The 16,504-nt window shown below is 38.7% G+C and overlaps 1 protein-coding gene and 1 long non-coding RNA gene across 2 annotated transcripts; both read left to right on the top strand.

The window, feature by feature from the left end:
- The first annotated feature begins 7,424 nt into the window (after positions 1–7,424).
- On the top strand, positions 7,425–11,310 carry LOC140038093 (uncharacterized). The gene is made up of 2 exons (XM_072083241.1): positions 7,425–7,507; positions 8,754–11,310. The coding sequence occupies exon 2, from the start codon at positions 9,881–9,883 to the stop codon at positions 11,261–11,263; it is 1,383 nt and encodes a 460-aa protein (XP_071939342.1). The 5' UTR covers positions 7,425–7,507; positions 8,754–9,880; the 3' UTR covers positions 11,264–11,310.
- A 518-nt stretch (positions 11,311–11,828) lies between these two features.
- On the top strand, positions 11,829–14,760 carry LOC140038092 (uncharacterized). Its single transcript, XR_011841902.1, has 3 exons — positions 11,829–12,056; positions 14,219–14,299; positions 14,559–14,760. It is a non-coding gene; the product is annotated as an uncharacterized lncRNA (long non-coding RNA).
- Positions 14,761–16,504: the final 1,744 nt, after the last annotated feature.

The raw sequence follows: 16,504 nt of genomic DNA, 5'->3' as shown, positions 1-16,504 counted from the left end.
AAGTGGATTGTCGAATTATTTCGAGAAAATAAACTATTTATATACTAGAGAATCTTTTATATTTATAAACCTAGAACTTGAATAGAAAACTTATAGTTCTTAAAACTTGGTTTCCCAGGATTTAGCGAGGACGCGGATTTTGATTCCCAGTGTCGCGCCCCACTTTTTGATATGTAGTGTGGAAGTGTGTGTGGTGTGTGTGATATGTATGTGAACGTGTGAAAGTGAAAATAAGGGCCGTGGGATTGTGAAATGCGACGATTTGGCCAAATAAAGTTCAAAAGGGTTTTTTGTATGAAAAATGGAGTCGCCACTTGGTATAGAGTTAGGGTGTACCAAGTCACCCAAAAATGATTTTTTTAGTTTTTGAATCAAAAAGTAAACAAACCCTTTTGAAAACTTTTAGGTCTACGTAACCAAAGAAAGGGATCGGGGTTCACATTTGGTAAGGGAGAAGGCAAAGGCGGAGCCTAAGGCACTCCCTTACCCTAGCCAAAGCTAGTTGCGTGACTTAGCCCCACTTTTCCTAATTTTTCTACCCAAGGTATGTATCGCATGTTGGATATGACTAGATGAATGTGAAATGGAAAGGAAAATGCAAACCTAAATCTAAATGTCTCTTATGAGATTTTTGGTCCTAATCACATGGGTTTGTGATGGCCAATAGGAAGAATCACATAGAGGTCATAGGAAAATGCAAATGAAAACTCAAATATGTGCAAGTGTGAAAATGTATGAAGGATACGAAATGTAAAAAAGGTAAGTGCAAGTGTGCAAATGTGATAAAATAAAGGTGTTCGTGTGTAAATGGATGAAAAAATAGAATAGTAGATACATATCAGTGCAATTTTGAGTGCCATTTGTGAGATGAGAAATAAATAAGTGATAAAAAGATGTTGAGAAAGTGTGGATTGAGAAAAGTGAGAAAATGTGGTTAAAAGGTGAAGAGCTGATATAAAAAGAATGCAAGTGTATGACCCTAAGGGGATGCATCAAGTTGAGCACGGGAAGGACTCCTAACTTTGTGACTTCAATTTTCCCTTTGATTAGAAAGGAGAACTAGCGTGCTAAGGCTATTTTGAGCCAAACTCGCTGGTTTCCCTTATCGAAAGGGGACTCTCAAGCAAATGTACCCTATAACTAGCATGAGATGCAAAAACCTAAAATGAAGGGAAAAGGGTTCGAGAAGCATGCCAAATGATAAAATGTGACAGCCCCACCTTCCCCTAAGGCGAACCAAAGAGGTTAGCGGACTACCTGCCCAACTCTCGCCAGGACTAACGGTGCAGTATAGAGCGATCTACCACGTTCCGGAACTTATAACGCGCGCAAATAAGGCAAAAGGGCAAAATAACCCAAAATAAAAGAAATAAAATCCGGAGTCGGCCATGAATAGTAACCGACTCGTCCGAACCCAACCAAACATCGAATTACATATACCACATAACATTTAGCCTTTACAAACCAAAATGACATTTAAAAGTGATACAAAAGTCACTACATATATGGTTTGCCAAAACAAAAGTGAAAACGGCCCTAATGATACATTTAGGGTCCCATTTTATATACAATACAAAAGAGTCATTCATCTAGTTCATTCGGCAACCATTTATCAAAATTCATTCCAAAAGAGTCATATTCCTGTAAGGAAAACAAAAGGAACGGGGTGAGCTAATTGCCCAGTGAGAATACAACTCAAGCAACCAAGTTCATGGATACATCAAGCTTAACAGTCCAATTTACCAAAATAAATAAAGCCACACATTAATAATGAGGATAAAAGGATACGGGTGGCTCTCAAGAGCCCTTTTCCTCGTTTGAATTCTTGATCAGGTCTCATTGACTCTCCGTCAATGTCTGAAAGGTAACCAACCGTAGACTCCTCTTAACTTCCATTCCCTTCCTCCTAACATTCCTCAACCGGGCCCGAAATCCAAACGCATGCATTGTCGTATTACTCGAGTAAACCGGAATCAAGAGTCTCTCATACTACAAGATTCCCTATGATGTTGCCCCAAGGCACATTAATTGGCACGACCAAGCCCTCGCCGGCTCGATTCAATCAATAACCAAGGGGGTTGAGCTCATGGATAATATTTGAAGTCATGTATTTCACTTCATATAACATTTCATATAACATTTCATATAACTTTCCAATAACATGCGAAACAATAAGTGAAAGTGATAAAGTACACTCCCACTTGAATCAATCAACATTCAACATCTCAAGTACAAAGATCAAAGCCATGTAATAGCACATAAGTGAGTAGTACACTCACCAAGCAAGGAAGTGGTGTTTCATACACCGTGGTCACCAAGACGTCGTGAGCTACCGTCACGTCCTAACACATGTAACACATACAATGAGACTCGATACCGAGCCATATAGCAATGCCAATCATAACCCCAATAGGGTTTTATAAACATACACAAGCATGATAGCAAACCAGAAATTGAGAAAGGGCTTTAACTTAGGCCTTGATAAGAAAACCGGATTTGACCTCATAATGCGGTAATGGCACAACTCTCACTACAATTATCGGATGGGGGTGTAAGACCCACCGTTTCGAAGCTATGGAACAGGGCTACAACAATGTAGAAGGTCACCCAATCCAGTTCCGAACACAACTAGGTCAAATGTGCCAAATACTAAACCAGACTCACCAAAACAGGTTTGCAAAACACACAAAACTGTAATCGGTATAACTCAGTCTATACAAGTCCAAATGCCGAAATTCCAAAGGCATATGTTAGCTAAGACATCCAGCTACATTTCATCAGAAGACACCAACTTCAAAATCCCAACCAATTCCAGTCAAAATAGCCAAATACAAACGCAGTTTTCGCATTCTGGCCAAAGCAGAACAGCTACAGTAATTTCGACATAACTCACACTACACTAATCCAAATGACCTGAAATTTTACAGGCACCTCAACACATCAATACCTACAACTTTCATGTTTTGAGTAAAGTCCAATTCGGCCTCTAACCCTATGATCTAAAACCGGACAGAATTGGGGGTTCATGAACCCTAACTTTCCATTTTTCCATCCAAATCCAAAATTGATTGCATTTATCAACAATTCACACTCACTAGAGTCATTTTCCACCGTTACAATTCATCATACAAGTCCCCAACATCAAGATCATATTAAACCAGAAAATTCCTCAAAAATAGAAAAACTTCACCAAATCACTTCAAACCAAGATAAAAACCAGAAATTTCAGCACTTTAATCACTACTAAGCATAACTTAAGCATCATTAGGTGTAGGAGGAAGTTTGAGCATCACTTACCAAGAAAACAAGAGAGAGGAAGTAGTAAGACACCTTAGCTCTCCAAGAAAGCTTCACCAAATCACTCACTATCACTAACTAAAGGGATTTTATGGAGTAATTGCAAGATCAAATGGTTGGATGGTTCACCTTGAGCAAGATTGGAGCTAAAACTTGAAGAGTTTCTTGCTTCCTTTTGGAGAGAGAGGGCCGGCCATATGAGGAGAAGAAATGGTGATTTTTGAGCAATTTTTTCAAGATATTTACTCAATTTGGTCAAAAGTCAAAAGTGTGAATAGTTGCCAACAAAGTCTAACCAATGGTTGTGTGACACTTGTCACTCCATTAATGCAATCTTATCACTTCTTTTTCTCTCTCACATCAATCATTTCACACTCTACTTATCTCTTAACACCCGATAAATTTTACACAGTATCCGGAATTTAACCTAATTGGCCGAATTTTTCCGAACTTTTTGCACTAGTGGGTCCCACGTCCGGTATCTGCTCTTAATTTCTCAAAATCTATTCAATACTAGAAAAATCATCTAAAAACTATATTTACTCGTAAAAATAATCTAGAAAATTTTTCGGATACAGAAAGTGTAGAAAACAAGCCATTGAAAATAAGAAAACCTAGGAATATAATAAAACCTAGAAATTGGAAAATTACGGGTTCTCACACTCTCTCCCCCTTGAAGAAATTTCGCCCTCGAAATTTTCTCTTCAAAATTTAAAGTAACCAATGGCCTGTACCTTCTTTGTCTTCAGAGTCAGAAGAAACGAGATTCTTCATTCCAGTCCCTTTTCCACTTGACGGTCCAGGGTCGGTCTTGGTTGGTTGCTGGGTTCCTTTCTTTTCACGCGCTTTACTCGGGCAATGAGCAATTCGATGCTCGGCGCTCCCACAGCACAGACATCTTCCTCCTCTTTTCCAACAATTCTCTTCAAAATGATTGGATTTTCTACAATAGCCACAGTATGGTAGAGGAATTGGGGTCTGATCTCCTTGTGAGATATCCCTCAGTGGTCCTTTTTCCCTTGAGTTTCCTCCCGGCGTATCCTCCTTAAGTGTCTCCAGAATTGTCACACCCCTCGCTCCACGACCCTTCTTCGCCAAGGGCCTACCTTGCTCACCCTGTTCTGGCAATTTACCCCTTTTCTTGCCCCTTTTCTTGGCATGGAAGATCGTCCCCTGTGGCCTTACAATTCCTGCCCTTTGAGCTTTCTCTGGTGTCCCCATAGAAGTATTACCTTGTGCCATTGCTACAGTCTCCTTGGAAATCTCTTCGTATTTCCTCCTTAACTCCATGTTTTGGTGTAAGAGCTCAAGTTTCTCCGAATACTCTTGCTTCCATTGCCTTTCCCAGTACTCGGTCAGCCTCCTTTGAACCTCTATTTCATCTCGGAGAACCGAAATTTCCTGATACGGATCAACCCAATGTGTCATCTTACGGAAGTGCTGGAACTCGGGTACTAGCCTGTCGGGCAAAACAATGAGTCATAATACATTCCTAAGTACAAGTGGCATTCTCGATCCTCGTCCAGTTATTGTTTCCCTTTTCTTCTCTTGATTCTTGGCCTCGCTTAGTTCCACGGCCACGACCACGTCCACGACTGCTTATTCCTTACATATATATATTTTTTTTCTCTCTTTTCTTTTTCCCCCTTTCCCGAATCGCGCCAAACGCACCCTAATGTGAGTTGACTAATGGGTGATTTGTGGCCACAAGTTATTGTCTTCTCTTGGAAGCTTAGAAATCTGACCACACTCTCTCTCTTGCTCCCTCATTTGGCCGGCTAACAAAGGAGAAAAACAACTCAAATTCCATCCAAATTTCTTCACCAAATCTTCTCCATTTCACTTCAAATTTCAACCACTCTTAGCTAATTACTTGGAGATTACATCAAGCTAAGAAAGAGGGCTGCTATCCACGGTTTTCTTGAGCATCTAAGGGGTCGAAATTCTGTCCTAGTTCATCAAGAGAGGTAATGGACGATCAACTCCTTGAATCTTAGTTTACGGAAGCTCTATTACACGTATAAACTCTTGCATGCATGTGGGTGGTCTTGTTTATGGTGGATTTGTGTGTGTGGGCTCTATGAACTCCCACTTTTGATGGAAGGACTGATTTGATGTTGGATGATGAAATTAATGGTGGTTTAGTGCTTATATTAGTAGATTAATGTGGTATTGTTGGTAGAAAATCAAAGGAGGTGCTTGGAGCAAAAGTGACCGTTTTACCCCTGCCTTGTCCGACCATTTTCGTGCCAGATTTTGAGATTCTAATGAATTGATTATGTTGTTTATCTATTATTGTAAGTGTGTACAAAATTTCATTGAAAAATAACATGATTTGGTTGGTCATATGAGTTGATTTCCAAAGTTAGCAAAACTGGAAAATGAATCCCGTATTGCCCAGGCAGTCATTTTGTAACAGCCATAACTCTTTGTTCCGATGTCGAAATCAAGTGCCGTTTGCGGCATTGGAAACTAGACATTCCTAGCTTTCCATCGGTACCAATTTCACATTCTGGTTCCACTTGAGTGAGCCACACCATTCGATTGAATATCACTGTCCTGTTTCGTTTCTCTCCAGGAGACAGGACAGGACTTGTATCTTGATGCTAAAAAACGAGCTGTTTGTGAATGGAATTTGAAAATGGTTTCTTCTGAGAAAATTCAGCTTTATAAGAGAGCTTTCCAACGCCATCAACCACGTCCAATTCCAAGTTGAATTGAGTGAGTTGTGGCCAAAGTTTGAAACTGCTACAGTGATAGAATTTTCCACTTGGGCAGATTTGTAACTAACAATGATTTGGGACTTGTTGTTTTGGAAACTTTGATGTCCGACATCTACCAAACTTTAGATTAGATGTTCCTTGGACTTTGTTTCACAAATAAACCAGATTTGGGTTGGTTGCTTTGGACAAAATGTTTAAAAAGGAAAGAAGAGCTAGAAGACAGTTTTACCTTGGGAAATTTCCTGAACTTTGATGGTTTAGTTAACTACCTTCCCGTGTGAATTTTCAAATGAAATTTGATAGAAGAGTAATCCTCATATGGAGGTTTAATTGTACAAAATTTGGTAATATTCTAAGACCATTTTGATATGCAAATGATGTCACAAAATTCGCTCATCGAATCTGGAAAACTTTTGTTTTCTCTTAGCCAAATGGCCAAATCTGATTTGGAGAGTTTTATTTCTAGAATTTGGATGTCAATGGTCTTTAAATTGCTCAGTGGATGTTTATGAACTCTTGGTTTCAATAATGGAGAGATTTGGAACTGATTTCATGGTACAAAAAGTTTGTAAACGAAAGAAAAGTGAGAAGGTAGTTTAGCCTTGAAACTCTTCATAAACTTTGGTTGTTTTAATGACTACCTTACCGTGAGAGTTTTTGTACGAAACTTAGTAGAAATGTTGTTCACACATGGAAGATTTAGTGTACCAAGTTTGATGTATTTCTAATGCCAACTTGATGACCAAATGATATTTCGAATCTAGTTTTAAACCTGGAAAATAGCCCAACAGTCTTAACTTTTTCAGCAACTTGGAGGTACTATATCTTGGTGCTCGAAACTCCGTTTCTCGTTCCGCTTGTTTTGTTATACTCTTGGATTGCAACACTAATTGATTTCCAAATTTCAAAGGTTAGTTCAAAACAAGTGAATTTTGCCGAATTTCTAAAGTTGGCCAAAAACCAACTTAAATCTGTCTTGGTAATTCAAGTTACCAACTTTGAGCCAAAATTTGAGTGCCTTTCACTTACATTCGTGGAAAAGTGTCTTCTAAGAACTTTTAGTACTTTGAAAGAGGATTCCAACAGTACCAAGTTTTCCAATTTTGGACTTGTGGAGAGTGAAATATGATTTTTTCAAATATTGCTTGTTAAATCTGGAATTTTCTAACTTAAAGGAAACTAAGGGTTTCAAACCCTCCATTTTCCTTCAATATCATTTGATCGTTTTACATTTGATTTCAAAGATGGAAATCAGATTTGTCTTGTGTTTTAAAACCCACTTTTGAACCTCGAGTTACACGAACTCTTAGACTCGTCTCCGCGTTAATTTCTTAGATTGTACTAGTGTACAATTTTCCTCGATAATTAGAATGATTTTGAGTGGTAGTTGATTATTGTTTGCTCAGGCACTCGAGGGAATCTCCCAGAGGAACTCGGAGCGGACACCTAAGACGCTTGTTTAAGAACTACTCGCTTGTTTTGACTAGGTGAGTGTTCCATATAGGAATACGTAATTGGAATAAGTCTATGGCATGCTTAACCCCTGGTCATTAGGTGTTAAGTGCTATATGTTAAGTATTTACCACACTCATGCATATTTGAATAGTGTATACTTGAATTACTCGACATGAAACACCTGAAGTATGTATATTTGAACTATTCGATATGAAACCCTTGAAGAGCATATTTACGTGACTACTTGAACTATTCGATATGAAATGCTTAAAGAGCATACTTATGTGATTACTTGAAATACTAGATATGAAATGTTTGGAGAGCATATTTACATGATGTGTTTAAATGATTAATTATGCTATGGAAGCATAAGTCGGTTGGAGTAAATCTCCTCGACTCTTACGTGGTGAAAGTGAAAAACGGCCAATGGCGGCCTATTGAAATGACATATGTCTACCAATTAACCGTAATTACTACCGTTAACCGTTTACCGTTTACCGTTAACCGTGTTTACTTACCGTTTTCTAATCTATTTGGTTACTTGCTTACTTGGTTATCTGCTTACGTGATCACCAACTTACTTGGTTACTTGACCACCTGATTACTTGATTATCATGAATCACATGTTATATGAAGCTGTCCATCATTATTAGGCGAGTGTGTACTTTACCTCACTCGACCTACTCAAATGATGAATTTTACCTTTTGTCGAATTACTTGGTTACCTGTGCATGTTGTAAGCTCTAAGCTGAACTTGGGCCCTGCCCTTGGTTACTGACCTACTCGAGCCAGGACTGGGCTCGGTCGGGTAGGTTGGAACCCTGGGCCACCGTTTCGGTATACTCGAGTATTACCACTGGAGGGATAAGGCGATGGCCAGACCGTACCGTGGGGATCAGAAGTCATAAGGTGCAGATGACCGACAGAGTTCCACTGGAACACCGTATCCTACCGTATATGTTTACCTTGTATCATGATAATTGTTTCATGCTAAAATGTCAACATGAAATCCTGAACTATGCCTGTGATATGCTCCATACCTGTTACCTGACCAATGTACTTATATCATGATACCTGTCTCATGATAAATGTCTCATACCATGATAAATGTCTCAAATTACTCGTACAATGATTATCACCTCATGATAACACGCCATTGTGTAACATTGAACCATGCATATGATATGCCCAACTTACTTGATTTATTTGAACTGTTAGAGTGTCTTGGAACCTCACTGGGCTGTGTAGCTCATCCCACGTTGTGGTTTTCTTTTACAGGGTTCGAGACCAAGGGTGCTCGTGAGTAGTACTAGATTGTTTTCTTTTGAAAACTTTAAGTTATATTATAACGGATGGCTATTGTACCCTTTTCCGTTGGGTTGTATTTAAGCTTGGAAGCTGCATAATTGTAAGTGTGAGATATTTGGAGTACTTTAATTATGTATTGAAGTTACTTAAAGTATTTCGAGCTTTTGAATGATGGATTGTAGTGAGTCCTGGCGAGAGCTGGGCAGGCGTCCCGCGGATACCCTTTGGTTCGCCTTAGGGAGAAGTGGGGGCGTTACAATTGGTATCAGAGCTTAGGCTTCAGATTTTGTAGTGTATCCTAGGCTTAAATGTTTAGGATGCCGGACTGTGGGACTATTCTGAAAGTTAAATGATTGCTTGTAGTGATGAAATTTAGAGCCACTTCACGTGGTCTCTACAAAGGAGCAAGATAGGGCCAAGTGGTGTTTGGTCCTTACTATGTGATTAAGTAAAGACTTAAGTGCCCTTCTAGAAATGTAAGTTGTGAATCATGAATGTTATAGGTTGTAAAACCTTTATCTTGATAATTGGAGGGAATTTGATATGTATGTTGGGTAGGAATCTCGAATGTGGTGATTTACTCTTGGGACCGGCCGGCTCGAGATGTGAATTATCCTATTTTGGATTCTTGAACCCGAGTACTTGGGAGTGGAAAGCAACCATAGGGACTTTATATCTCCATTTGTGGGGAATAAGAATGAATCGATATTTCATGTGAATGGTTACAGGAAACCAATAATTGTTTGGTTAAGATGGTACAATAATTAAGAGTGGAAGATGGAAAATATCGTAACCCAAAAGATCCTTGTGTTGGGATTGAAATCGAGCATGTTAGGGAACGAGAATCGTCTAGTTCCAATTAATCTAGTGAATCTCTACTGGTGATCTTTCATAGTGAGACGATGGGAGTAGAACTTAAGAGTTTGCGCCTTGGAGATGAATGTACTTGTGATAATCACTTGTTTATTTTTGTTATTGACTTTGACTTGGCATGAACTTTACTTGGCCATAATTTGTGTTATGATTTAATGAACTCTAGTTTGTGTTTACTTGCATAGTGATAATGTTATTTGTGAAAGTGTCTTCATCCTCTTTAAATGTTGCTACTGGTATATGAGTGTAGTTCAATTTTAACTAAGTGTGAGGGTTATGCATGTGCGTATAGATTAGTTGTGGACATGGAAACTAGAGGACAACGAAAGGGACGTCAACCTAGACAACCCCGAAATGAAAGAGTAGCTAATGGGTCCGATATCGATCAAAACGTTGAGCTAAGTGCTGGGAGAGGAAATGACCAGATAGGACAAGTTTTAACTCGCATGACGGATATCCTAGAGCTCTTGGTAGCTCAACAAGGTCAAGGTGTTGGACAAGGAAACCAACGTGGAAACCAAGAGATAGGGGAGGATCGAGCTTTAGAGCGGTTTCAGAAATTCTCTCCGCCCAAGTTTGCTGGAGGGCCTGATCCAGAGGTGGCTGAGAATTGGTTAGAAAATATAAGAAATATATTCGATGCCTTGGATTACACAGAGGAGAGACAAGTCACATTTGCTGTATTTCAACTTGAAGGAGCAGCCCGAGCATGGTGGAATGTTATAAGAAATAAGTGGGAAAGAGATCAAACTCCGAGAATTTGGATAAACTTCGTGCGTGAATTTAATGAGAAATTTCTTCCTCCACTTGTCCAAGAAAAGAGAGAAGATGATTTTATAAAGCTTCGTCAAGGAACTTTAAGCGTAGCTGAGTATGAAACACGCTTTACGAAGTTATCTACATATGCCCCAGAATTGGTGGCTACTGAACGGAAGAGAATAAGACGGTTTATCCAAGGATTAGATTTGGAAATCCAAGATGCCCTTGCCGCAGCACAGGTTGAAACATTTAGTGACGCTCTTGAAAAAGCGCAAAGGGTAGAAAGCACAAAATCTCAACTGAGAGCTTTTCAAAAAAGGAAAAGAGATACATCTGACAGTACACTAGGAAAAAATGGACCACCACCCAAAGTTAGAAAAGAAGTGGATGAAGTAGGACTGTTACTTCCTGCACCACTCATGATAAAGGAACCAAAAGGAACTATGTCACGAGGGACTTCAGTAGGACAAACACGATCAAAGAAAACCTCGCAAGCAAGTCAGGTCACAACACCTCGTCCGACTTGTGGATATTGTGGAAGGACGAATCACACTGAAGAAAACTGTTGGCTAAAGGGACGAAAGTGTATGGGATGTGGGAGTACCAATCATAAAGTTCATGACTGTCCAAGGAGGTATCCACGAGAAACTACTGCTCAACAAGGAAATGGAACTGTTCCTCGACAAGTCAATGGAAGGAGAAACCGACCAATGGCATCTGAAAGAACGCATGACATGAACACACCACACGGTTCAGAGTTGTCTGAGATTACAGAAGGTATGAATTTCGAGGACGAAATTCTTTTAAGGAGGGGAGGTTGTGAGGACTCGCAAAATTTACTTATTTAATCTCCTATTTCTAGCTTATTTAATTATTTATTTGGTCTTTTACTCCGAATATTATTTTCTAAGCTCTTGAGACCTAATTACATGGAAATATAGTTTCATTATATTTTTAAAATGACTTGTTTCAAAAATTAATTTTCGGAAGCTCGTTTTGTAAAAATAGTGAACACGTCTTTGGAAATCTTGATCGATTGAGAGTACAATAGGTTTGAAATATTGGAGACATGTACAATGGACCTAAATTAGGCATTTTAATGTTTAAATACTCAAGTGATAGTTATTAGTACTATCGTTATAAGAATTTCTCGGAAGTTTCGCGTTATCGCGCTTAAATTGGAGATACGCGTTTTCACACGCGCGATTTCAATTGAGGAACTTTAGACCCTTATTTGAGGACAATTAAGAGTGAATAATATTTATATGAATATAAATGCATTAGAGGTTTAGTGTACTAGTGAAACAAACGCAAGAGGAATTGAGCCGAATCGCGCCAAACGCACCCTAATGTGAGTTGACTAATGGGTGATTTGTGGCCACAAGTTATTGTCTTCTCTTGGAAGCTTAGAAATCTGACCACACTCTCTCTCTTGCTCCCTCATTTGGCCGGCTAACAAAGGAGAAAAACAACTCAAATTCCATCCAAATTTCTTCACCAAATCTTCTCCATTTCACTTCAAATTTCAACCACTCTTAGCTAATTACTTGGAGATTACATCAAGCTAAGAAAGAGGGCTGCTATCCACGGTTTTCTTGAGCATCTAAGGGGCCGAAATTCTGTCCTAGTTCATCAAGAGAGGTAATGGACGATCAACTCCTTGAATCTTAGTTTACGGAAGCTCTATTACACGTATAAACTCTTGCATGCATGTGGGTGGTCTTGTTTATGGTGGATTTGTGTGTGTGGGCTCTATGAACTCCCACTTTTGATGGAAGGACTGATTTGATGTTGGATGATGAAATTAATGGTGGTTTAGTGCTTATATTAGTAGATTAATGTGGTATTGTTGGTAGAAAATCAAAGGAGGTGCTTGGAGCAAAAGTGACCGTTTTACCCCTGCCTTGTCCGACCATTTTCGTGCCAGATTTTGAGATTCTAATGAATTGATTATGTTGTTTATCTATTATTGTAAGTGTGTACAAAATTTCATTGAAAAATAACATGATTTGGTTGGTCAAATGAGTTGATTTCCAAAGTTAGCAAAACTGGAAAATGAATCCCGTATTGCCCAGGCAGTCATTTTGTAACGGCCATAACTCTTTGTTCCGATGTCGAAATCAAGTGCCGTTTGCGGCATTGGAAACTAGACATTCCTAGCTTTCCATCGGTACCAATTTCACATTCTGGTTCCACTTGAGTGAGCCACACCATTCGATTGAATATCACTGTCCTGTTTCGTTTCTCTCCAGGAGACAGGACAGGACTTGTATCTTGATGCTAAAAAACGAGCTGTTTGTGAATGGAATTTGAAAATGGTTTCTTCTGAGAAAATTCAGCTTTATAAGAGAGCTTTCCAACGCCATCAACCACGTCCAATTCCAAGTTGAATTGAGTGAGTTGTGGCCAAAGTTTGAAACTGCTACAGTGATAGAATTTTCCACTTGGACAGATTTGTAACTAACAATGATTTGGGACTTGTTGTTTTGGAAACTTTGATGTCCGACATCTACCAAACTTTAGATTAGATGTTCCTTGGACTTTGTTTCACAAATAAACCAGATTTGGGTTGGTTGCTTTGGACAAAATGTTTAAAAAGGAAAGAAGAGCTAGAAGACAGTTTTACCTTGGGAAATTTCCTGAACTTTGATGGTTTAGTTAACTACCTTCCCGTGTGAATTTTCAAATGAAATTTGATAGAAGAGTAATCCTCATATGGAGGTTTAATTGTACAAAATTTGGTAATATTCTAAGACCATTTTGATATGCAAATGATGTCACAAAATTCGCTCATCGAATCTGGAAAACTTTTGTTTTCTCTTAGCCAAATGGCCAAATCTGATTTGGAGAGTTTTATTTCTAGAATTTGGATGTCAATGGTCTTTAAATTGCTCAGTGGATGTTTATGAACTCTTGGTTTCAATAATGGAGAGATTTGGAACTGATTTCATGGTACAAAAAGTTTGTAAACGAAAGAAAAGTGAGAAGGTAGTTTAGCCGTGAAACTCTTCATAAACTTTGGTTGTTTTAATGACTACCTTACCGTGAGAGTTTTTGTACGAAACTTAGTAGAAATGTTGTTCACACATGGAAGATTTAGTGTACCAAGTTTGATGTATTTCTAATGCCAACTTGATGACCAAATGATATTTCGAATCTAGTTTTAAACCTGGAAAATAGCCCAACAGTCTTAACTTTTTCAGCAACTTGGAGGTACTATATCTTGGTGCTCGAAACTCCGTTTCTCGTTCCGCTTGTTTTGTTATACTCTTGGATTGCAACACTAATTGATTTCCAAATTTCAAAGGTTAGTTCAAAACAAGTGAATTTTGCCGAATTTCTAAAGTTGGCCAAAAACCAACTTAAATCTGTCTTGGTAATTCAAGTTACCAACTTTGAGCCAAAATTTGAGTGCCTTTCACTTGCATTCGTGGAAAAGTGTCTTCTAAGAACTTTTAGTACTTTGAAAGAGGATTCCAACAGTACCAAGTTTTCCAATTTTGGACTTGTGGAGAGTGAAATATGATTTTTTCAAATATTGCTTGTTAAATCTGGAATTTTCTAACTTAAAGGAAACTAAGGGTTTCAAACGCTCCATTTTCCTTCAATATCATTTGATCGTTTTACATTTGATTTCAAAGATGGAAATCAGATTTGTCTTGTGTTTTAAAACTCACTTTTGAACCTCGAGTTACACGAACTCTTAGACTCGTCTCCGCGTTAATTTCTTAGATTGTACTAGTATACAATTTTCCTCGATAATTAGAATGATTTTGAGTGGTAGTTGATTATTGTTTGCTCAGGCACTCGAGGGAATCTCCCAGAGGAACTCGGAGCGGACACCTAAGACGCTTGTTTAAGAACTACTCGCTTGTTTTGACTAGGTGAGTGTTCCATATAGGAATACGTAATTGGAATAAGTCTATGGCATGCTTAACCCCTGGTCATTAGGTATGTCTCATACCATGATAAATGTCTCAAATTACTCGTACAATGATTATCACCTCATGATAACACGCCATTGTGTAACATTGAACCATGCATATGATATACCCAACTTACTTGATTTATTTGAACTGTTAGAGTGTCTTGGAACCTCACTGGGCTGTGTAGCTCATCCCACGTTGTGGTTTTCTTTTACAGGGTTCGAGACCAAGGGTGCTCGTGAGTAGTACTAGATTGTTTTCTTTTGAAAACTTTAAGTTATATTATAACGGATGGCTATTGTACCCTTTTCCGTTGGGTTGTATTTAAGCTTGGAAGCTGCATAATTGTAAGTGTGAGATATTTGGAGTACTTTAATTATGTATTGAAGTTACTTAAAGTATTTCGAGCTTTTGAATGATGGATTGTAGTGAGTCCTGGCGAGAGCTGGGCAGGCGTCCCGCGGATACCCTTTGGTTCGCCTTAGGGAGAAGTGGGGGCGTTACATAAGGATCTTCATAGTGATGCTCAATCAGGTTAGAAAAGTCCCGGACATGATTTTGCAAAGTTACAAAATTCATTGCAAGTTGTTGTTGGTATGGCCTATCTTGCACAAATGGAGTAAGATTGAGATAGGCAGCTTCTGAACCTTCAAATTGAAGAATAAAATCAGGTTGTAAGGAATCAGAATTTGGACCAATGAGGAAAGAATTATCACTAACGAAATAAAAAGGAAGTTTATAACAAGTTTCAAGTGTAGAAACTCCCTTTGAAACTTCATTATTCCTCCCAACAAGCAAATCAGGCTCATGGTTGAAGTTGAACATCAATGGATGACAAAGGGATACAACACCTAAGATGCAAAATCCATGAAAAGTTTGATATTCACCAATGGATTTAGGCATAGAACATGCCAAGATCAATTCAATTTTTCCTTGCTTAACCTGCATAAAAGTAGAAACACTAAACAAAGTAGAGTTAAGATCGTTAGAAAAAACATATGATCTCACATCCTTTCTCGCAATCAGCTTACTCTTAGAATTTTTAATCTCTTTCTCATGCTCAGTAGCTGACTTTTTCCCCTCATTATTCTCAACCTCTTTCTCCTTTTCAACTCCTTCGAATTTTACATCTTCAGTCACAATTCCCTCATCTAGCTCTTTTTTCATACTATAACGCTCTTGCTCACTCTTCATGTATGCTAGATCAATACAAAGTTGCTTAGAATTAAGCGACACAAGCCTGGTACGACGGCCATTAAATGTGAAGGAATACTTATTAGTATATCCATCATATTTGACTTCGCGATTAAACATCCACCATTGTCCCAACAGCACATGCGTCACTTGAATGGGAACCACATCACACAACACCTCATCCACGTATTGACCAATACGAAAAGGAACAAGTGTGTGCTTAGTAATCCAAATATCACCCCTATCACTTTGCAACTTGTAAGGTCGAAGATGATCAATGGTTGGAAGATTCAATTTCTCAACCAAGACAGTACTTGCGAGATTAACTTCACAACCCTTATCAATGGCTAAGCTGCAAACTTTATCCTTGATATGGCAACGTGTATAAAACCAATCATTTTTTTGAGCTTTGATGATTTCCAATTGCTCAGTTATCTCACGCAATGCCACAGTATTTACTCCTTTAGGCACAAGATGGTGAAGCTCCAGTTGAGCATTCGTTTGTCTCATACTTTTATTACCTGTAAAACTCAACAAAATTAGTAGAACAGTCCTCACTCGCTCCCTTACGTGTTTCACTCACGCTCGTGTATCCTCAAGTGTTTAGAACACTCTAATGATCTCACCATTCACTTCCAAAACCCTTGATTGCCCCCTTGAAGAAATCAGAAATTTCCCTCAAGTAGTTCAACCAAACGTCAACCAAGTTTGTCCCCAAAAGTGGTGTATGAGAATCTGGAAATTTGAAGTCTAAATGATGACTCAAAACAGCAATTATACAAGCAAGAATTTTTTATGGAATTTTTTTCTGATTTAGTCCGCAAAAGGGTGACTCAAATGTTGGGGAAGTTTGACTTCGACAAGGACTCTAAGACTAGATCAGGACGGACTCCTTTTGGACACTTTTAGCAATCTGCAAAAATGACTCAAGATACCAATTTGTGGTGTGGACAGAACGCAAGGTTCGAT

This window comes from Coffea arabica, chromosome 3c (assembly GCF_036785885.1).
Source record: "Coffea arabica cultivar ET-39 chromosome 3c, Coffea Arabica ET-39 HiFi, whole genome shotgun sequence".
NCBI lineage: Eukaryota > Viridiplantae > Streptophyta > Magnoliopsida > Gentianales > Rubiaceae > Coffea > Coffea arabica.
Note: the sequence above shows the minus strand (reverse complement) of the source record. Positions and strands in the feature narration are given on the sequence as shown.